The sequence below is a fragment of the Plutella xylostella genome, chromosome 4, assembly GCF_932276165.1.
Source record: "Plutella xylostella chromosome 4, ilPluXylo3.1, whole genome shotgun sequence".
In the NCBI taxonomy this organism is placed as follows: domain Eukaryota; kingdom Metazoa; phylum Arthropoda; class Insecta; order Lepidoptera; family Plutellidae; genus Plutella; species Plutella xylostella.
This window is the reverse complement of record NC_063984.1, coordinates 7,028,459-7,051,584: the sequence shown is the minus strand read 5'-3', so window position 1 is coordinate 7,051,584 and position 23,126 is coordinate 7,028,459. Positions and strand designations below refer to the sequence as shown.

Below are 23,126 nucleotides of genomic sequence, written 5' to 3'. Positions count from 1 at the left end.
TTATATTCATGTAATTTATTGAACATTAAAGACCTTAGTTTAAATACAGTTCAAATAATATATTTCTTACACAACTGACATATTTCGCTAGTGATATCTACATAATTAATTATTTATTTATATAATTAAAACAAAATATTCATACAAGTATTTGGTTGGTCTTTTTATAACATGCAACATCGGCAGCACCAATTCCATTGGTGCAATAATTCCCCTCATTTACATAGTGCATCGATCATTACGTATAATTATAATAATTTACATTAAATATAAGTAGTGCTAATTTATCACTTTACTCTTGTCCGAATCCCTCCGTTTCCTCGATGGCGAAGTTGAGTTTCTCGCTGAGCTGCTCGTAGCTCTTGTAGGGCGGCAGGTCCAGGCGGTTGAAGCAGGTGTGCGAGCGCGGCAGCCACGTGTCCTTGCCCACCTGAGGGGGGGTGGAGAGAGGTTACTCTAGCTTTACAATAAAGTAACAAACAATACCTACGTTTGTGCAGCAGCGTTAGCGTGGCAGCGCTACAAAACTTGGTATTTCGTAAGCTATATTGACCCCCCTTATGAAGTCTTCATACACGTAGGGGTAAGTACATTCATTTACAAATATTTGTCAGGGTCCCACTGAGCCTCGCTCGAGATGTATATGTTAGAAATTATCAAATTGTGGTGAACGGAAGTAGCCTCCTCGACGTATGGACTATAAGTGTTATTTTCTCAGTGGTATCAACAACTGTGCTCTTGGTTCGGCGCACCCTGCGAGTTCAGTGAATAACAACTACCTAATCTAATTACCAGTTAGATCTCTTCACCATGGTGACCAATGGCTGCCTATTCTACTTCAAGTATTTGTCACCGATAAGCTAGAAGACTTAGTGCCAATTTCGCCATTCTCAGTTAGAGCATAACCAGGGAGTAGTGGTTAAATTTTGACACATCTGTCATGAATTTTATATGGAGATGACGTTTAATTTATAAATCAATCACTGTCGGTTAAATAACCGAGAATGGGGAAATTGGCACTAAATTGTTACTTACATATAAAAAAAAATATTATATTTATACATCTAAAGATTAATGAGTGTGGATAAACATATTTGCCGACGGTTACACCTGCGCAAGTAATCCAAGCAAGGTGGCTACCTGCATTGTTTACACCAGTGTTTTTCAACCTGTGGGTCGCGACCCCCAGATAGATCAGCGATCATAAGCATTTTACTCCATCCTTGCGAGCATGGAATTTTATAGCAAACTACTACTAAATCTGTCCAAAATCTAGTTTTCCCGAGAAATCTTTTGTTGATACCTACATACAGAAGAAGAATACAATTAGCTCGAGTCTACTCTTACTTCATCTTGCCTCCCACCGTAAATGATTAAATTAGAGAAGGTTTTTGATTGATTCAGGTCATGTTTTTTAAGTTTAAATTTAGACGTAATTTTGAAAACCATTAAAATATAATGGTTTTCAAAATTACGTCTAAATTTACAACTGTTCTCAGATTTTTCAAAGTGAATCCAGAGGCTGTTAATAATAACAGCTTATACAGGTAATATATGTAAAATTGAATTATACTGGTTGTTGCAAAAAGGGTATTTTTTCGCAAGTTTTGAAATTCATACTGATTTCATTTTACGGGCTTAGATATACCATGATGCACATGTAGGTTTCGGCTTAGTATACCCTTTTTGCAACACCCTGTATTTAACATAACTAATAAGTTACTTTGACTATATTTAGGACCTTTTAAGTGGTAGCCAATAAAACAAAACCCATGTTAAAAAAACCGAAGGGTCAAGGGGGTCGCGAATTATTTTTTAATACCAGGGGGGTCGCGACATTAAAAAGGTTGAAAAACACTGGTTTACACAATGCACTACCTACATAGAGAGAGCCACTTGAGAAATATGTTAAAAAGGCAAATCTTGCATCATAAAAATATATCATAACTAGGTTTTAGTTACTATTCACACGGATTTGAAAGCGTCGCTCGCAAAATGTAATAGTAATTAAACGATAATATGCGGTTCACCCCAGCGCAAACACTTGTCGCCAGCGACAAATCCGCGAATTGGTACGCCCGTGAATATGGGCCTTAAGACTTATACGTGGAAAACAGATTAAAATAACATTTTGTTGATGCATAAAAACAACCTCCCTATCACACGTCAGTGGATTTTACCATCTTTTACTGAGTGTCCAAGTTACCTTCTCAATGCAGAACCGCTGCGGCCCGTTGGAGCCCATGAGCTCGGCGAACCCGCCGACCGGCACGCGGCACGTGCCCGTCACGAACTGCAGCAGCCGCGCCCGCTTCTCGTTGTCCATCTGCCGGACGAACTGGAAACAGGGGGGCAGGGTTTACGGGACGTCGGATATGTTATGTTTTATAATTATTATACATACTAGAATCTAACACTGCCTGAATAATTACAATATGTAATTAGTGATTGGCCTTTGCGACACTGAGAGCAGTCTTTCACAGTGCTAATTATTGTCAATCAGCATCTGCACCTGGCTTATTCTGAAGTGATTTTAGCTACTTAGGACCACTTTTTTGATTCGATGTCAACTTTAACCATTAGTCAAGTCCAGAGTAACTTTGTTGGTTTTTAACTAATGGATTTTTGACCACTGGCTGCGAGCACGGATCAAAACACTTAAACGAATTACTCATAGTGTCGATAGATGTACTGACCTGCCAGAACCACAGCACCTGCTTGCTGGAGCGCGTGTAGTGGCGGTAGATGTACTGACCTGCCAGAACCACAGCACCTGCTTGCTGGAGCGCGTGTAGTGGCGGTAGATGGTGCTCCGCTGCCAGTCGTCCACGTCCACCTCCTGCATGCCGCACAGCATCAGCTCCAGCTCGCGCTCGTCGAAGTACTTGAGCCACTCGAGCGGGACCACCTGCGGAGTGCGCTGTTTGTAGCTACGGTTTTGTATGTGTGTTTTGGGTGGTGAAACAAAGTATTTTGTAGGACTGTAGTGAACATATTTAGTTAATTTACTAAATATTTAACATCATAGTTTAGTGCCTATAATAATGATACCGAGTCGAAGACGCAAATCTTAAAGATGTAGGTATTTATGAAAAGTGTGATTAATTTCTCGTAGAATAGTAGTATGATTATACTTACTTCATTGAATCCTTCAAGAAAGGCTGCAGTTTGTTCTTCGATCCCGCGAGTCATGCGCCATTGTGTTACTAATTGTATATATTGCTCTTTGTTAGCCTGAAAATAAAGATAAAAATATATAATATAAACAAACCACTAGCAAATATTATGATCCTGACGCCGATAGCGCTATAAGGTCACGCTCGAGTTTGTTTTATTTCCAGCATTGTGCCATAAACAGGGAGCAAAACCGTCAGCGTCTGATGAAGCCTAAACTGTCTCCTATGTAGGTACCGTCAGCTGCATAAGTAGCTATACAATTTTTTACCTTGTCAAACTACCTACATAACAAACCGTCAATGTTTGAATAGGCAGTTTGTGAGTTTGACAAGGAACAAAAGTGAACAGCTACTGTCATGTCGCTCCACTGACCTCGCACACGCGCTCCTTGTCCCCGGCCGGCTTGAGCTCGTGGTGGATGACCTGCCCCAGCACCTCGAAGTCCACGCTGTACCACATCTCCAGCCCGCACTCGTCTATGTTATTGTCTCTGATCCACACCAGCGAGTTGTAGAACTCGGGGTCTATCGACTCTATGTCCTTCATCGTCAGCTTCTTGTTCAACATCCGTTTGTAAAACGGCATCGTGAAGCCGGAGTAGATAAACCTGCCGTGGTACAGAGCCATGGCTATGAAGCGGCCGATGAACTTGAAGTACAACAAATGGTCCGGGTTCACGTAACTGGCCGGGTTTATTTGTAGGCTGTAGTTGTTTTTGTTGGCGTACTCGAACAGGCAGTACATAGGATTTAGCACTTCATGCGACAGTAAGAAGAACCATTCTCGACTGACGCCCCCGTAGTCGAGGCCCTCTTCGCCTCTGAATATTATATACAGTCGTCTGCGCAACTCGTACGCAGGTAGCCTCATTATCTGGAACAATTATTATTATTATTTAATTCTTTATTACACAAATATACATATAATAAATGCACAAAAGGTGGGCTTAATGCTAAGAGCAATTAATTAGGAAGTGAGGTATTTATCATCAACTATCAAGCATAAAATCCTGCTGATGAATATTATAGTTTACCTGGTGATACGAGTCTTCAAACAGCGTCTGTCTCGACAGCGTGATTTTGATGTGACTCGGCAAAGCGTTGCTTTGGCATAGGTATCTAAATTGACTAAGTTTCCATCGGAATGATCGCTCGTAGGCGCGGGGCACCCCGTAGGCGCCCTGGGGCCCCTTGGGCGCGCCGGGGCGCGGGTCCTGGAATGTGGTGGTGCGCGTGTTGTGGTCCACGAAGTACCGCGTGCCCTCCTCCGTGAAGCGGATCTCCCAGCCCGGCGGCAGCGCCTCCTCCATGCCGCTCACTTCTTGACCCTGTTCACAATACTACAGTTTAATATCATTATTATTATAAACATACATTGTTGCTTAGTAGGCGGTGAGGTCGTTGGTCAGCTAACGTGATCTGCGTCATAATTAGGCGATATTATTGTGAATAATTAGGAAAATAATATTCTATACGCGTGGTGATGGCTTCGGCTTTAGTAACGTTGGTCAATGGTGGTCGATGTGCAATGCCGCTGAATTAAATTTTACAATTTAAAAAAGAGTAACGGAGCATTCTCATGATATACGTCATTCATCTAAAAAAAACGATACGATTGTATTTTTGTGTATACAAAATGGCTGAATCGTCAATATCGTATCCCCTGTGAATGCTCCCTAACTGTGACGAATGTAAAGTGTGTCTACAGATATAATTTTAAAACATCAGGCTTCTCCCAAAGCACGCCACTGGATGCGATCTATAGCTTTTTTCAAGAATTTTAAAACATTACATTTTAAACTCCTCCTTCCCCCATACCTGCGTCCGCGGGTCCTCCCACTGCGTGGTGCGGTTCTTGTGGTTGACGTAGTAGACGCGGCCGTCGGGCTGCACGCGGCGCTCCCAGCCGGCCGGCAGCGCGCCCAGCCCGTCGTCCGCGCCCGCGCTCGACGCCGCGCCCACGCCCGGCGGCGCCGCGCCCGCGCCCACGCTACTGCTGCTTGATGCTGGGGAGATAATAATAATAATATAATATTCATTTATTCTCAGGCAACTAAGGCCCATAGATACAATTACATGTATGCAATTTAAATATAAATAAACTAATACATATTTTAACTTAATCAAAAACTAACTTAAATTAAGCTGAAGCGTCGGAACACTATCCCCGCAGGCCAGAAGTTTTTGGGTGTATTAAATGGAATATTAAGCTGATTTTGCTAGTGCTGCTCGATGCTGAAAGGCAATGTTTTATGCTATACTGGGTGTTTTAAGTGGAATAGTAGTAGTTGCCGCTGCTGCTGCTTGATGCTGGAAGATTATTGCATAATATGCTACATTGGGTGTTTTAAATGGAATAGTTGATTTTGTTGCTGCTGCTACAGCTTCTTCTTCTTAACGTGTCGAGTACAAATCAACAAAGTCGCTAAATAATACATGCCCAGAACTGGGCCACTGATAATGCACCGCTACAGATTATGGAATAATAAGCCGATTTTGTAACTGCTTAATGCTGGAAGACAATATACGAAAAAGGGCGACTCGGAGGGTCATAGTGAACCGCGCTCGACGCCGCGGCCACGCCCGGCGGCGCCGCGCCCACGCTACTGCTGCTGCTTGATGCTGGAAGGCAATGTTGGGTGATACAAATGGAATATTAAACTGATTTTGCTATTGCTGCTTGATGCTGGGAAGATAATATTGAGTGATACAAATGGAATATTAAGCCGAATTTGTTGCTACTGCTTGATTCTGGAACGCAATATTGGGTGATACACATGGAATAAGTATTAAGCACAATTTGTTCCTGCTGCTTGATGCTGGAAGGCAATGTTGGGTGATACAAATGGAATATGAAGCCGATTTTGCTACTGCTGCTAGATGGAGGAATGCTGTATTGGGTGTTTCAAATGGAATTGTAAGCCGATTTTGTTTGTGCTGCTTGATGCTAGAAGGGAATGTTTTATGCTATATTGAGTGTTTCGAATGGAATAGTACCCCGATTTTGTTGCAGCTGCTACTGCTTATGGAATAGGAAGCCGATTTTGTTACTGCTTGATGCTGGAAGACAATATACAGGGTTTTGCAAAAGTGGTATATAAGACAAAAAGGGGCGAGTGAACAACTTTTGAAAATTAACTCTATTAACTAATTACTCTAATAGAAGGTTTTTTTTAAGTTTAGTATTGTGCCAGAGGGTGTCAGTAATCTCAAACCAACAATACTTCGTTAATTCGGTAATATGAGTTTTGCTATGTCATATTTGTTACAATGCAGTATTTAGTTTATTTCGCATATCATTCCCTGCTGAGTACCTATGTATGTATACATATAGACAAAAATGTAAGCATGTATATAATTTTATTAAATTATGCGAATACCTAAGCATCGACGCACAATTCATGACGATAATAATATTATCTAAATTAGCATAAACAGTTGATTTATCTTTTGTTATCTGATATGTACCTGTTAAAGTAATGCAAAGGCAAACAAGCGAGGTGCAACTACGCCGATTCACAGAAAAATGTAAAGCGCTGGTCGGCGAAAAAACATGATTTAGGTAACCCTCAATAAGGCAAAGGGAAAATAGTTCCCACCTTATTTTGAACTCTAGTACCTTGAGTTACGGGCAAAAATCAATGAAAGAAAAAGTATTGCCATGCCTTATTTAAGGCATATGCCTACCTCTTCAGAAAGCGTATTTGGTAAGTTAAGTTACCAAATACGCTTTCTGAAGGGGTAGGCAAAGGTTCAAACATTGGCACACGTCTTTATGACGTGTGCCAATGTTACTCTAATGTCAATAATCATAAGCATGCTGTTTTGTTAAAAGGTACAACAACTACGAATTAGTTTTTTTCAAAAAAGTTATGTTACTGATTTGTACATAAGAATACTTATTTATACTGCTCTACGCAGAAATTCTGAAAATGAGCATTTAGGGAAACTATTCTATGCTCACTGACTAATCCGTTCAGCTGTTCTATGCTGCATAAAAAAAAAATACTCACAACTAAATTTCAAATTTCATAAAAATTGGTCCTGCCGCATTACAGCGAAACATACATCCATCCATACTTAAAAGCTTTCTCGTTTAAAATTTATTCAAGTAGGTTGCACTTACACGGTGCGGGGGCGGCGGTGGCGGCGGGCGGCTGCGCGTCGGGCTCGGGCGCGGGCTGCGGCGGCGCGGGGTACAGGAAGCGCTGGTTGCCCTGCGCCACCACGTGCCGCCGCTCGCCGCGCCAGTGCTGGAACCTGCGGGCATAGACCATACATGTACACTTGATTGCCGTTAGGATTCATGGTTCACAATGAATATGTAGTTAATGTAGACTATAATTCGTTAGGATTAATGGGGCGAATCCACCATAAACTCAAAATGAAGATATGTATGTATTAATAACGATAGTGCACTAGGTTTTATTGCATTTAGTTAAAGCCAGAGTAGTAAGTGCTGGTTCGCTGGCCTGTGTCCCTGGTGGCTTCGGGGATTACAGTCTTGAACATTATGTAGGGGTTTAAGACTATGCAGGTCTAGAAGGTGCTCTTGAAACATTACAACCAATATATACTTTACTACCTTCTTTATTATTGGGGGAAATAGACCACTCAGGGCTAGGTAATCGTGTTACATGACAATCTTTTTGATGTATCTGTCGCAGGCAACTGGTTTAATCTCCTGTTTGATTGAACCACTAGCCCGTTCATTGGATGGCGCTGTTCAACTGTATGACTAGGCCGAACGTTGATTGTACAAGCGTCACAAAACGTCCAACTAGTTAGCTGACTTAAAATCAGTCAGGTGGTGAATAAAACAAATATGGCGTCTAACAGCTAACAGCTGACACAAAAAGCACCTATATGTAAGTTTTTTGCAAATAAATTAGCTTTAAATTGCGTTATTTGTGTTAAAATAGTGTGACAACATGGATTTACCTATTATTACGCCGCGGGCGGATAGTTTCAAAGAAAAAAAGTGGCGAAACTAGATAATTGTGAACAAAAATATGAAGGTACGTTTATTGTTATTGTTTAGTTAATTTGTGAGATAAGAGCTTTGTAACATAGTCTTTTTGTTGACTCTTGTCTGGTGATGTTCACCCTAACCAGACATTACAAAGTTGCTATACTATATCCCATTCAACGACTTCGCTGATTGACGTTCAGTCAAGACGTCGAACGTTACAATCAACGACTTGACGAGTTGTCCTTTAGTCATACAACTAAATAGCGCCATCCAATGAACGGGCTAGTGGTTCAATCAAACAGGAGATTAAACCAGTTGCCTGCGACATATCTATTAATTTGAGCAATACATTGTTGCTATCCCCAAAACTATCAAAAATACCCAATAAGCAATTAACTATTTTATAATCTACAAATAAAACTCGGTGGGATTGGGGAATACCATGGTATATTGATGAATGGTAAAGATTCTTATCTTAAGCACTAAAGTGATAAGTCATAAATTTACTATACAGCTTGCCAAAGGCAATGGAGTGGAAATATCGATTAGTAACAGAAAATACTTCACATACAACATAGTGTGTATGTACACATAATATGCATAATGATTAAATCAATATTAGTTCCATGCTATTAGTAAGCTGCTTTTAACACTCAATTATGTTTCTCAACCAATATAATAACAGTAAATTCAAGGTCTTTACTGGTCTAGGCCACTTGAAGCTCAAATTGCCATGTTCTTCGAGGAATAGAAGCAGGGTTCATGTATACATAAAAATGTATGTATGTGCAACTCCCAGCCCAGCGGTGTGTGTGTGTGTGTGTGTGTGTGTGTGTGTGTGTGTGTGTGTGTGTGTGTGTGTGTGTGTGTGTGTGTGTGTGTGTGTGTGTGTGTGTGTGTGTGTGTGTGTGTGTGTGTGTGTGTGTGTGTGTGTGTGTGTGTGTGTGTGTGTGTGTGTGTTACCTGGCGAGGCGCTCGGTGTCGGGGCGCTGCCAGGTGGTGGTGCGCGTGTTGTGGTCCACATAGTAGACTCGGCCACGGGCGTCGCGCCGCACCTCCCAGCCCGGCGGCAGCGGCTGCGGCCGCTCCCACGACGTCGACCGCGTGTTGTGGTCCACGTAGTATCTGCACACGGAAGCGTTTATGGAATTGGAGGGTTAGAGGCATAGGTTTAATAATCATAGCATAGGGAATCCTATTTTGAGGACCAATGTTTCAACAAATTTATGTGTCTTTGTTTGGTTTTTTCAAATAAACGAATGTTTTAATAATTTAATTAATTCATTACTATTGAACCACAAATCATTTTCATGTATAGGTAACACTTTAGTGAGGACTACTTATGATCACAGATGATCACTGTTATCGTTCGGTTTCACCAAATCATGTATTCAATACAGGCTTCTAGTGAGACAGCTTCAGCTATAAAAGTTTCCTATCTACCTATGTCATTCTCAGGTGTCAATAATCATTCTCCCTAAAGCATTTTTTGTTATTTTTAATAGCTACATTGTACTGTATACTGAGTGGAACATACTCTACTTGCAGTTATTAAGTGACACGAGTAATCTAAGCGGAATCGTCGTAGAATACCTTGTTATATCTATTTAATAATAGAGAATATCCATTGAAGGTCAGCATTTGCCTTCAGGAAAGAAACAAACACCAGCCGTTTCATTTTTATTGTCTAATAGCCATGTGAAAATTGAAGCTTGCTTACTTACCTTCCAATATGAATTTATGAAGCTGTTAAAATTGCTGGATTGCTGAGATACTTATTATGCCTAAGTCCAAGGTCCAATCTATATTTCTATCCTAAAAAATTACTAAATTGGTTTCATACACGGCTTAAAATGCATGAAAGAACGAAACAAAGATTGGCTTTTGTAGTATTCAATATCTTTACAGCCTCTACGTCTACTGTCACTGAGCATGTACTTAAAAAGAACCCGTGGAATTCATGAAATTATGATCACAAATGTACCACATACCTCCGTCCATAAACATCGTATCTCATCTCCCAGCCGGGGGGCAACGGCTCCTCAGACCCAGGCGCGGCGGAGGCGGGCGCGGGCGACCCCGGCACGTCGGGGGCGGGCGGCGCGGGCGGCGGGCCCGGCTGCTCGCGCGCCGGCGGCTCGCTGCTGCCGTGCGACGGGCCCGGCGCCTCGGCTAGTGAGACCACTGCGCCGTTGCTCATAGGCGGCGGGCCGGGTGGCGGCTGCAATGGAGGATGTTGTTGAAAGTGGAGCATAAAGTAATTCCTATTAAGACCATATTCAGGTAACTGGAGTGAAGTTCATCACTGCAATGTAATGGCTGTTGTAAATGAAATTTCGTTCGGATTGGCTGAACCACATTATGCACAAGTCTCCTAAAATTTGCTTATCTTAAGAAGACTGCTAAACTTCCTCAGGCTCTATTGCGATGTGGCTAATCTAATTCTTAAATGGAAACTACAAAACTTCTCAACTATCTTCTTCCCTGAAGACACCAATACACTAACCCTCAACGACACGGGCCGCAGCAGCGGGCGCGGCTGGTCGGGGTTGCGCAGACGGAAGCGCGCGCGCACGCCGTCGCCCGCCAGCGCGCCGCGCAGCGAGCCGTCGTCCAGCGCCTGCCGCGCCGCCGCCAGCACGCCCGGCTCCACGCGCAGCCCGTCCAGCAGCACCATGATCTCGGCTGATTTGGTCTCCGCGGCCGAGTGGTTCTCTTGCGAGGCGGGCCGGATTAAATCTGCAAGTCATTCAATGTGTTAGTTCTGTGTGAATGATTGTTAAAAGTGTTAAGACAATAATAATTTGGATATAACATTACCTATTATAAGTTCTAAGTTTTCACATTTCCCATTGACATGCAGTAGGATCTTTAGGAAGCTAATCCTTTTTTCTCCAATTATATTATCTTTTCTGAAGCTGTGGTGGTCGGCCAGACGAAAGACCAGGTACGATTGTGGTGTAATGAGCACTGTAAAGTCTTCCTTCCATTTTGGATGTAATGTATTTTTTAGGACTTCAGTTTTTCTTGTTATTTTATCATCTATCACCACTTGCAAATAAGGATTTGGTTTGAACAGTCCAGTATTTTTTATATTAGCAGACTCAGCTGAAAACAAAAAAATAATATTAGATTGTCACATTTTTCTTTGATACCTAAGACAGTGGTGTAATCCAAATAAATAAGTTCAAATATAGATAATACAACATTCATATTCCATTCTGTATGCTACTAACCTGTCAAGCTGAGTTGATGATATGCTGCCCAAGGAATGGCGGGTGTATTTTGTATAGGATCAGTCATAGTGTATTATTGCTTCAATTCATATTAAATTTGTAGGCACTACTCACTCACTCAGCCCCAACATAGAGACCTGGAACACAGTTACATGCCTTACATTCAACAAGATCTATTTATATAACTTAGCGACAATAATTTAAAAACTAATAAGTTAGCATCAATAATACTAGTTTTTTTAATCTGCAGGAGATTGTAAATGCTATAGCAGAGTAGATACTATATATATAACATGTATTTTTATAGGTGGTTTGCAAATGTCTGGACTCTTCTTTCTTCCATTATTGTTGCTGTATGTATCAAACAATCCAATACTTCTTCATACCTACTCAATCAACATATTTTTGGGCAGAGACTTCAAATTCAAATCATTTATTTGCTGACTTCTTCATACCTACTCAATCATCATATTTTTGAGCAGAGTTTTGCCTAATAATATATTAACAACAATAACTTGAAAACAGACAGTCCCATATAATAAGTATGTGTATAATATTGTGTTATGTGAACTCATTAATTGCATGGGAACTTATCAAACATTGCCATTTTATTGTGAGACCAATTTATAATTTGAATAATATTAAGGCAGTCACAGGTACAGAAAATGAAGAAATAAAAATAAGAACTAAAGGAGAAACTGTTATTCAACTAAAATCAAACAATGATGTAATGCTTGTAAGAGTCAAAACATCCAAAAGTATTTTAAGTCACATTCTAATGGATTTCCAATATTTCCAATCCAATTATACAAACAAACAACATAGTAATTGTTGCTACAGAGATCACTGTTGGAATTGTAAACGAAAAGTCATAGTCAAGAAAAAAGGAAAATAGCACGTACTCTATGTGTTGGCCGTCATCTCTTACTTCCTGTGTATCACTGTGTATCGATTTATATGAGACTATTAAATCGAGGCTAATCTTGATAAACTAGTGGCTTTTAATAAAAACCCAATAGGTTATGGGCCCAGGACAGCTTGGCGCGTGTCCTACAATAAATATTTTTGGAAAATACTACTACGAAAAATTCTAATTAAAAGGCCGGTTGTCAAACAGTTTTACAAATACAAACAGCAATAATGGCGAGTTCTAGTTCAATTGGTCTCCCTGTAGAGAAACTAAAAGGGATGGAAGACTACAACCAGTGGAAATTTATGCTGAAAATGCTCCTCATGCACGAGGATCTTCATGACTGTATCGAAGGTGAGGACAGTTGTAAGGATGAGAGGAAGAAGCAAAAGGCGATGGCAAAAATATGTCTGTCAGTAGGTCCGTCTGCGTTGCAACATGTACGCAATGCAAAGACGCCTTATGAGGCCTGGAACAACCTCCAGCGTGCATATGAGGACAGGGGGCTGTGTAGAAGACTCGGGCTATTGAGGTCGCTGTTTGGTGTGAAGTTACAGGACAGAGATGGTATGCAGAGCTACCTATCATATATTACGGAGCTCGGGCAGCAGCTGTCGGATATAGGCTCAGCAATAGAGGATGAGTTCCTTGCAATAATCATGCTGAGCGGGCTAACTACGGACTTCGACCCACTAATTATGGCGCTGGAGAACTCGAATACGAGGCTGACAAGCGAGACAGTCAGGAGTAAACTTCTCCAGGAGCAGCATCGGCGCGATGGCAAGGAAGGTGATATGAATGAACTGGCGGTAAAGAGACCTTGGACAGTGAGGTGCTTTCGTTGTAAGAAGCCCGGTCACGTGAAGAAGGACTGCCCCAATGATGAAGTCATGGAGCCTAAGGCGGGAGGAAGACGAAGTAGTGGAAAGGAAAACTCACTACTGACGGCTTTGTCGGTGAAAGTTCAGAACGACGTATGGTACATCGACTCAGGGGCGACTCATCACATGTGCAATAACAAGCAAATTATGCAAGAACTGCAGTGCAGCAAGAAGCTGGAAGTAAATGTTGCCAATGGAGAGAAGTTACTAACTGAGGGTATCGGCAAAGTAAAAGTATTATTAAAGACTGGTTTGAAGACTGTAAGTGAAGTCCACTATATTCCTAAACTATCAGCAAATCTACTTTCTGTTAGTGAGTTAAATAGAAAAGGGTTTAGTGTAGTTTTTGATAAGAATTTATGTAAAATAATTGATGAAGGTGAAGTTATTGTCACTGGTACTGGTGTTAATGGGGTTTATGAGCTTGATGTAGTTAAGTCAGGGATTGCCATGAACTCAGCATGTGAGGGGTTGGCGACTGAACAGTCTAGCGAGGTTCTGGAGATGCCTGCACTAGTTTCTGAGCAGGGCATTGAGAAGGAGTTGGTGACTGGAGAGTCTAGCGAGGTTCCGGAGGTGTCTGCGCTGGTGTCTGCGCAGGGCATTGATCACGAGTTGTGGCATAAGCGACTTGGGCACCTGAATGCCAGGAGTATGAAGCTAATGAAAAATGGGCTGGTCACAGGTATGGATTATCCAAATACTACTTTTAATCCATGTGTAGCTTGTATAGAAGGCAAACAGGCCAGACTTCCATTCCCTAAGAAAAGTCATAGTAGGTCTAATGTCAAACTAGGGTTGGTACATACAGATGTATGTGGACCTATGCAGGTACCATCATTTAGTGGGAAAAGGTACTTTGTTACCTTCATTGATGATTTCTCGAGGAAAACATTTATCTACTTCATGGATAGAAAGAGCGAGGTCTTTGAGAAATTTAAACTATTCAGAGCGCTTGTAGAGAATGAAACAGATAGAAAAATTAAAACCTTGAGAAGTGACAATGGTGGCGAGTACATGTCTAATCAATTTCAGGAGTATCTGGAGAGGAATGGGATAAAACATCAAACTACTGTCCCACATTGTAGTCAACAGAATGGAGTGGCAGAGCGGGCTAATCGCACCATAATGGATAAAGCCCGATGCATGCTCCAGGAGGCTGGGTTGGAGAAACAGTACTGGGCTGAGGCGGCGAACACGGCTGCCGTACTCAAGAACTATACACCAACCAGAGCGGTCATGGGAACAACACCTGAAGAAAAATGGACATCCAAAAAGGTGAATGTAGCACACTTACGTGTATTTGGTTGTGTAGCATATGCCATTGATGAGAAGGCAAGGAAATGGGACCCTAGATGCAAAAGGTATATTTTTGTAGGGTACTGTGAGAATAGTAAAGGGTATAGACTGGTAGATCCTGCTTTTCCAAAGAAATGTATTAAAGCCAGACACGTCAAATTCATAGAAAGTATGTTTTTGGATAAAGTAGTGTCCAATGATGATAACAGTAAAGAGCATGATGATTTGTTAATTATAGATTCATCTGATAACTTAGATAGTACTACACAACCTGATCCAGCACAGTCGTCGACGGAAGCTTCTGAGACATCATTATGTCAGCCAGACGTCGTCGAGATGGATCAGTTGTTACCTGATGACACAGTGAATCCTCGGAGACAAACCATGTTCAGTCTGGATTCATCAGTAGAATCTGTAAATTCTGATAACCACTCTTCGGACCCTACATATATTCCAGGATATTCAAGCATGGATTCGGAGGACTCGCTTGATTTTGAAGATGCTGATACGGATGGGTATGCTGGGTTTACAGCGGTTACAGAAGACGAAGATATACCGAAGACAATAGAAGAGGCTCTGGGTGGCTGCGAGTCTAAACATTGGAAGGAAGCTATACAAGACGAGTATAACTCTTTCATAGTTAATGAATGCTGGACACTGGTTGATCTGCCTTCAGGGCAAAAACCAGTAAAATGTAAATGGATATTTAGCAAAAAGAGAGACCTAAATGGAAAATTGTTAAAGTATAAAGCTCGTCTGGTGGCGAAAGGTTATACACAAAGATACGGAATTGACTACAATGAAACATTTGCACCTGTGGTTCGCTACTCAACAGTTAGAATACTGTTAGCATTAGCTGCTCAATATGATTTAGTTATAGAGCACCTAGATGTAAAAACTGCATTTTTGCACGGGTTACTAACCGAAACTGTATATATGGAGCAACCTGAAGGTTTCATCCAAGGTGGAGGTCAAGATGAAAAGGTCAGGAAAGTATATAAGCTGAACAAAGCAATTTATGGCTTAAAACAGGCGGCGAAAGCATGGTATGAACGCATTAATGATGTTTTCATCAATAAATTGCAATTTAGTAGACTATCTTCTGAGCAATCGGTGTATATTCATAATACTGATGATGAAATAATAATCGTAGCGCTGTATGTGGATGACATCATGATCTTTAGCTCCGAAAATTCTGAGAAAAAGAAAGTTATTAAGGAAGGGCTGATGAAAGAGTTCGTGATGCATGATTTGGGACCGGCTCATCAGGTTCTAGGTATGAAAATTGCTAGATTACCTGATGGAAGCTATACTTTGGATCAGTCCAGCTACATAAAGAAAGTTTTAGATAAACTGCATATGGCAGAATGCAAAGCAGCTAAGACTCCTATGGAAGTTGGAATTCAACTTAAAAAGGAAGAGAATTCGGCATGTAAATATGATTATAGGAGCCTTATTGGGTGTTTAATGTACCTGTCAGTATGTTCCAGGCCGGATATTACTCATAGCATCAGCTATCTAAGCCAGTTCAATAACTGTTTTGGTGAATCTCACTGGAAAGCAGCGAAAAGGGTTCTGAGATATTTAAAAGGAACAATACATTACAGTCTACTATTTCAAAAGGGTGACGATTTGAAAATTACTGGTTTTACAGATGCTGATTGGGGAGGAGATCAGATGGATCGTCGGTCATATACTGGGTATGTTTTTAGTCTTGGTAGTTCAGTTATTTCGTGGGAAAGCCGAAAGCAACGGACTGTAGCGCTTTCTAGTACTGAAGCTGAGTACATGGCGGTCTCTGACTCCTGCAAGGAGGCTCTGTTCTTGCAAACATTTCTTAAAGAATGTACTGGTATTGTGTACAAAATAGATTTGTTTAACGATAATCAATCAGCACAGAAAATCTGTAAGAATGTTGTAACACACTCGCGTACCAAACATATAGATATAAGGCACCATTATGTTAAAGAGTTGATAAGTAAGAAGGTTATTGATTTAAGTTACCTTCCTACTGAGGAAATGTTGGCGGACGTGTTAACGAAGCCATTAACTTCAGAGAAGCATTATAAGTTTGTGTCTAAACTACTTAAAACTGATTAACTTGTTTCCATATATGTTTTTTTGTGATATTGTTTATTTGTACTCCGTTAGTCAGTGTTAAAGTTATGTTTTAGTTTTATATACCTATATAAGTTATGATATTTTGTTTGAGGCCTAGAATTGTGCTAATTTTCTTTTGCCTATTTATATGATTTTTGTTTAAGGCCTAGTGTTGGAATTGTAAACGAAAAGTCATAGTCAAGAAAAAAGGAAAATAGCACGTACTCTATGTGTTGGCCGTCATCTCTTACTTCCTGTGTATCACTGTGTATCGATTTATATGAGACTATTAAATCGAGGCTAATCTTGATAAACTAGTGGCTTTTAATAAAAACCCAATAATCACTTCAGATGAAACTCATGCAATCTTAAGTAAAATGAAGGATTTTAGAATGAACAATACATCTATCTTATCAAGTAATTATAAGATTATTAATTTAAACATGTAGGACAGAGGTACGTACTAATACATGGAAATGAATTAAGCTTAATGTAGCTAATCGTGATACATGAAACCTACCTATAAACTGAAAGGAATTCATTAGATCATTACCTTTACTGTGATGGAGATCATGATAAGCATCAACTTATTAAATGAATGATTGGCGTAATAAGGCGAATATCCGTATAATTATTATCATTGTAGCACAAACCTTATCTTGTTATAAAATGAATGCAGACAAGAAATAGGCAAAATATAACTGAATCATCGATAGTCCTTCATACAATGCAAATCGTGTTATTTATCACAATACTTACCAATTTTACGGAGATCCGTAAATAAGGTTAATGTATTATATCACAAAACAATAAAATAAACACAAATATCCTCTATTTTAGTAAAAAAACAAGCATATTTATATACAAAAATTCATAAAACTCAATTTGTTGGACCATTAACCATAGACAACTTCAATATTTTTTTAAGAGGGACTGTCATTATCTCAGTCTATTCATGATCCAACATTGTTGGATTTTCAGACAACTTCTCTCTAGACGACCAAGGAACATAAGTAACTGCGACTGTCTGTCTCCGGATATCTGAGAGTGTGAAGAGCTCTCATAGTTTCATCATCATAACATCATCATCATCACAACTAGCCAACCGAAATCATCTACATATACGTACCTCAGAATAATAACGGCATCGCTCATTTTGTATTATGTAGTCTGAGCCTATCTGAAACCTAGTTAAACATTGTGAGATATGGCGTTTCGACTTTCTCCGTGTTCGGCATCATAAGGGTCACAGTGACAGTTAAATAAAGTCCATTTTTCTCTCCACCTTTAATTTGCAAGGTGCGGGTGCCTATATAAATAGAGTGAGTCGCCCGCGCGCCTCAGTTGGTTTTTGATTTTTGAAGTGAACACTTCGGCAAAATGGCTCAATGTAGCCACGGTTCTCGTCGGCTTCGCTCCGAACGGGGAAAAATATAATATTGAATTTGCGGAGTCCTCGCTGCCGGGAGCAGCGTGATGCGGACCAGGCGGCGCGGGGCGCGGCCGCCGCGACACGTGGCGTCGGGGAGCGGGACCTGCCGGCTGCTGCGCACGCAGCCATTGCTGAGGATTTCGCAACGAAGGTTTGAGTTGATAAGCCGTGAGTAAAATGCTATTATTTACTGCTTTTAAAAGCTCAGCCACTGGTCATAATGCTCCGGCGCTTGGGGTTTTTATCCCACGCAGTAGGGTCCGATTCAATAGTCGTGGTGATGATTGATCACATATTCCGGTCCTACTAGTGGCGCTTGAGCTAGATACTTACATTAATGACCGCGTTAAGTAAAGCATATGTTAATTTTATACAGGAAAAAATAGTAAAAATATATTTTTCTACCCTCAATTTCTAATATTTTTAGAAAACAGTTGATAAAAACTTTGCTATTACAATAATGCACTTGATTATAGCTTATGTAAGGCTTTACAAACAGGAGCTTTCCAGGACCGTCATAGGATTTTTTACAGGAAGCACGTGGCTCCGAGTTTCAGTATGTTGGGACATTGTGGCATGTGCGGCAAGTAATGTGATCCGCCGGTACCTACCCGCTGAAGGGTAGGCAGGCCGATTCGGTGAAATTGAAGTTTCGTGTAACCTGCACCCGGCCCTGTGCTCCCGCGCTGGCCGCCGTCTCGTGCCACCTGCATCGCAGCGTACACCCGGCCCTGCGCTCCTGCCCTGGCCACCGGTTCGTGCCACCTGCATCGCAGCATACACCCGGCCCTGTGCTCCTGCGCTGGCCGCCGTCTCGTGCCACCTGCATCGCAGCGTACACCCGGTCCTGGCCCTGGCCACCGGTTTGTGGTACCTGCATCGCTGCATAGACCCAGCCATGCACTCCTGCCCTGGCGGCTGTACACCCAGTCCTGGCCCTGGCCACCGTTTTGTGCCACCTGCATCGCAGCGTACACCCGGTCCTGGCCCTGGCCACTGGTTTGTGCTACCTGCATCGCTGCATAGACCCAGCCATGTACTCCTGCCCTGGCGGCTGTGTTGTCCCACCTGCATCGCTGCGCACACCTGGCACTCCTGTTCTGGTTGCCAGATCCAAACGCCCCCTGTCTGGGAAGAGATTTTATGCTCAGCGGAACCGCCTGCACTATTGCTAGCACGGTCATCATCATCATCAGCCATCATTATGAGTGACTTATTTAGAAGGTATCGAGTAACGTGCGCTATTCATCAGCAATTTTGGCATATGCAGACGAACGTTTACTGCCAAGGTTGGTCATGTTAGCCATACAAGGGCACACCAACGAAGCCTGAGTAACCACCTGCAGTCGCCGTAGCCGCATCGGCATGGATGACGACAAATCGGGTAACGTGCACCGCTTCTAAAAGTGTTATAGCACTTCAATTTGATGCCTCCGCTGAGGTAGGGTATTCTATTAAAGCAGCTTTCTTCTGAACTACCCAAAGTGACCTGTAGACTGCTCCTGGGGATAGTTGTGCAATCAATTTTTTATTTCGATGTCTCTGCTGAAGAAACTGTCTAATGCAGCTTTTGTTCTAAACTGCCTAAAGATCATTGGACTGCTCATGGGAATGGTGACGCACGGTAAGTACAGGAGCGTTACTCTATACTGATGAGAAACGAACGAACGAGAGCTGTCGTGCAATCGGCACGTTTAATACATACAAACAGATAGAGCGGCTCGCGCCGCAGTGCACTGAAAGTTCGTTTTTCGTCATATAAAGTGACCCCCCAGACACTATCTTAAGTGTCATGACACATCGGTAGATTCCAGCTTTGAGTCTTTTCTTTTCTCGGCTGTGAGCAAAGTGAATCCCACTGGCGAGTGTTCAACCTAAAAGCACTGCCGGTCCATTTTCTATCTCGGGTGTCATGGATTCGCGATTTCCAACCGTCTAAATCTATGATGGGTTTCTGACCATCTTTTGGCATCGGCTATCTCGGTCATGATCACTAAACGAATAGTGGGTATGAGATTTATCGATACACTAGAGGTTGCAAAATTTTTGTGAAAATATTCTGTGATTTGGTTAGCCGACTAAATGAAAACTTCATTTCACTTCAAACTACGACTACTGCATTTATCAAATCTTTAATTTGCCGCATTATTTGGAAAAATGGCGATACTGGAAGCTATTGTCAAAACAAACTGCAGCGAACCATCCAAGACAGAGTTTCATTTTGGTGTGTTTTGTTTAATAATTACGTGACTCCTGTTTTTTAATTGTTTAATATATCTAAGGTAAGTACATAATTAACGTATTAATATTAAAATTTGAGACTTTGTCATACAAAAAAACGATATATCGGCAATTTTTAAAAAGCCGTGATTGTAATATCGTATTAAAAGCATAAAGATCAATGATTTCTAGTACGATACGCTAGTAATCAAATATATAAGTCGATGATTGAGATCTAATGTACTAACACACTTGGTACTGGGAACTCAGTTATTAAAAGTAGATGGATCACTGAGCCATTAAATAATACTACTCCCAACGGTGAAGCACAACGGTGCTTGTGAGTAATATTTTTGTGCCATATCATGTGCCAAGAAAAAAGATTGAATAGGACACTAATGTTGTATTTTATTTCCAGGATGGCGCCTACAAGAAAGGTCTCAGATAGACAGATGGAGATTTTATTAGAGTTTGTCGAAAAAAACAAAGAGCTTGCTGTTGGCCGGTACCCTCCCGGCCCACTAGGAATACAAGCAGCACGTCGGCTGTGGGACAGTGCAGCCTTACAATTAAATTCAATTGGGTCTGGAGTAACCAAAACTGGTCAAAAATGGCGTAGAGTAAGTTATTTACCATACCTACTATAAATACTTAGAAATTAGTAAGAACATGGCATTAAAAAAATATTTGTTTAACAGTATTGGATTGAACTAAAAAACGCGGTAAAAGGGAAGGCTGCCGACCACCGACGCATGGCCAATGGAACAGGGGGAGGCCCAAATAACTTACAACCCCTCGATATTTATGAAGAGAGGGCCCTTGCCATAATCGGGAGGGTAGCAGTTGAAGGTTTGGAAGGAGTGCGACTGCCTCACCCTACTATGGATGTCTCTCCTTCCGCACCCACTGCACTGCCACATCCAAGCTGTATTGAAGAAGCTGCCCCCACTCCTTCTACGTCTGCTGCAGAAGCTATAGCTGATACCACTGCTTCCACTTCTACTGCAGAATCAATTTCTGAAGCTACATGGAGTGTGAGTTTTCTTTCAGTAAAATTTACTATAGGTACACATTATAATTAGCCATACTACACAACATAAATATTACAAAAAAAACTAATGTATTAATACAGTTAATTAACTGATAAACAGGATTATATATTATATTTTTTAAATTTCAGAATACCTATCAGCATGAGCCAACATTTGCAATTGTTGATCATGATTACCATCATACACCAATAACCGTGGAAGAAACTGATAATGCTGCACCAGTGGAAGAAACGGCTAATGTTGCACCAAATGTGTTAAATTCTGTACAAAATAACAGCACTACAACTCGTGAGTACAAGTTTTTTTTTACTATTTCTCTTTCCTTTCGTGTTAGTGACTAGCCGCGTATACCTGAGCTTCACCAACAGCAATCCAATGCTCGGTGTGCCTAGACATGCGCTCGGGTATACGCGGCTACTAACACTGGAACTAGACTAGGGTTTGTCACCTTGGCCAGTCAGATTAGAAACCCTTTGAAACCAGCTTATCACTTCAAATAATGGTACCCACACGGCTTCCTTCTTGCCCGAGTCAGACTGGCACTTGGCTACTTATTTTATAACCATTATGGGAAATTTTCCATTATCAATATTAAAATACGTGTAATTATTTTTAGGCTCAAGACCACGACACGCTAATGTGCCTGCTTGGGCATACGAGTTGGAGCAGAGCCGGCTTCAGACAGAGCAACAAATGATGGAGACCATAAGAAATGCAGTGTCAGTACTAGAAAACATAACAGCCGTTCTTAGTGCAATGAAAGATGCATTGGTTAAGTTAGCCAATAAGTAGTTTCAAAGTTCTAAAATATGACTGATTTGAGTAAAGCTGCGTACACACCGGGCCAACGAACGCCAACGGTTATTTATTTATTTAATTCTTTATTGCACAAATATAAAATAAATGTACAAAAGGTGGGCTTAATGCTAAGAGCATTTTCTACCAGCCAACCTACAGGTTATCCCAACGATGGATATTTATCATACATAATACAGGGCAGATTGCAGAAACGAAGGCCAACGAAACCCGTTCGTTGGCCTTCGTTGGGCCGGTGTGTACGCAGCTTGAAAAAAATAAGATTGCTAGGCATAAGGTAGAAGTGTAGTTCTAGCTTTATTCTGTACCTTGTCAAAGTCACAGACTACAATTACACATTCAAATATGAGTTGGACAAGGTAAGTACAAAAGTGTTTAGACATACAGTCTCAGCTACTGCACGATGCAGTTGCAGCACGATGACTACGTGGGATCGTGCTGCAACTTAATATCGACCGCTTAAAGGATGATTCACGCTACACCGTGTCTTGACCGGGCCATGCCTGACAGCGGCTCGGCCGTGCCAAACTTCACACATCGTGCCCGGCCGGTCGAGACACGGTTTAGCGTGAATCATCCTTTAAGCGGTCGATATTAAGTTGCAGCACGATCCCACGTAGTCATCGTGCTGCAACTGCATCGTGCAGTAGCTGAGACTGTATGTCTAAACACTTTCGTACCTTTAATAAGACATTTGTTATGTTTTACTTATTTTATCGTTACCTACTATTTTTAAGGCTGATTATTTGATGCCATAGTAGTCTAGGGTCTGTATTCACCGGCCGACACACTACTTATTTTATCATCTAGTTTTAAGGCTGATTATTTGATGCCATAGTAGTCTAGGGTCTGTATTCACCGGCCGACACACTTTACAAATTTTATCATCTAGTTTTAAGGCTGATTATTTGATGCCATAGTAGTCTAGGGTCTGTATTCACCGGCCGACACACTACTTATTTTATCATCTAGTTTTAAGGCTGATTATTTGATGCCATAGTAGTCTAGGGTCTGTATTCACCGGCCGACACA

The 23,126-nt window shown here is 41.3% G+C and overlaps 2 protein-coding genes across 6 annotated transcripts; one reads left to right on the top strand and one right to left on the bottom strand.

The window, feature by feature from the left end:
- LOC105388335 (E3 ubiquitin-protein ligase Su(dx)) lies at window positions 1-17,491 on the bottom strand. 4 transcript variants are annotated; one of them, XM_048628472.1, is made up of 15 exons: window positions 17,334-17,491; window positions 11,385-11,521; window positions 10,969-11,256; window positions 10,655-10,887; window positions 10,140-10,369; window positions 9,112-9,273; window positions 7,303-7,436; window positions 5,473-5,486; window positions 4,995-5,168; window positions 4,211-4,504; window positions 3,550-4,050; window positions 3,139-3,234; window positions 2,756-2,908; window positions 2,207-2,338; window positions 1-430 (listed from the first exon to the last, which is right to left on the bottom strand). In XM_048628472.1, the coding sequence occupies exons 2-15, from the start codon at window positions 11,449-11,451 to the stop codon at window positions 293-295; spliced, it is 2,616 nt and encodes an 871-aa protein (XP_048484429.1). In that variant the 5' UTR covers window positions 11,452-11,521; window positions 17,334-17,491; the 3' UTR covers window positions 1-292. The 4 variants fall into 4 exon arrangements, 3 of the variants coding, with proteins under 3 accessions (XP_048484429.1, XP_048484424.1, XP_048484432.1); XM_048628467.1 differs by lacking the exon at window positions 5,473-5,486 and having other exon boundaries at window positions 4,995-5,182; XM_048628475.1 differs by lacking the exons at window positions 5,473-5,486; window positions 17,334-17,491 and adding an exon at window positions 17,128-17,268 and having other exon boundaries at window positions 4,995-5,182.
- Window positions 17,492-19,892: 2,401 nt separating this feature from the next.
- On the top strand, window positions 19,893-22,225 carry LOC119690864. 2 transcript variants are annotated; one of them, XM_038107002.2, is made up of 5 exons: window positions 19,893-20,288; window positions 20,645-20,846; window positions 20,925-21,260; window positions 21,407-21,566; window positions 21,895-22,225. In XM_038107002.2, exons 2-5 carry the CDS (start codon window positions 20,646-20,648, stop codon window positions 22,068-22,070), a joined length of 873 nt encoding a protein of 290 aa, XP_037962930.1. In that variant the 5' UTR covers window positions 19,893-20,288; window position 20,645; the 3' UTR covers window positions 22,071-22,225. The 2 variants fall into 2 exon arrangements, with proteins under 2 accessions (XP_037962930.1, XP_037962929.1); XM_038107001.2 differs by having other exon boundaries at window positions 19,893-20,846.
- The last annotated feature ends 901 nt before the right edge of the window (window positions 22,226-23,126 follow it).

What these genes read in the sequence shown, in the direction of transcription:
- LOC105388335 (XM_048628472.1), bottom strand. Translation starts at nt 11,451, where the DNA reads ATGACTGATCCTATACAAAATACACCCGCCATTCCTTGGGCAGCATAT. An exon ending in TACGATGTTTATGGACGGAG is followed by an intron (nt 9,274 to 10,139) that starts GTATGTGGTACA and finishes TTCCGTGTGCAG; the next exon opens with ATACTACGTGGACCACAACA. An exon ending in ACAAGGAGCGCGTGTGCGAG is followed by an intron (nt 3,235 to 3,549) that starts GTCAGTGGAGCG and finishes CTTTATTTTCAG; the next exon opens with GCTAACAAAGAGCAATATAT.
- LOC119690864 (XM_038107001.2), top strand. Translation starts at nt 20,592, where the DNA reads ATGTGCCAAGAAAAAAGATTGAATAGGACACTAATGTTGTATTTTATT. An exon ending in CTGGTCAAAAATGGCGTAGA is followed by an intron (nt 20,847 to 20,924) that starts GTAAGTTATTTA and finishes TTTGTTTAACAG; the next exon opens with TATTGGATTGAACTAAAAAA. An exon ending in TTTCTGAAGCTACATGGAGT is followed by an intron (nt 21,261 to 21,406) that starts GTGAGTTTTCTT and finishes TTTAAATTTCAG; the next exon opens with AATACCTATCAGCATGAGCC.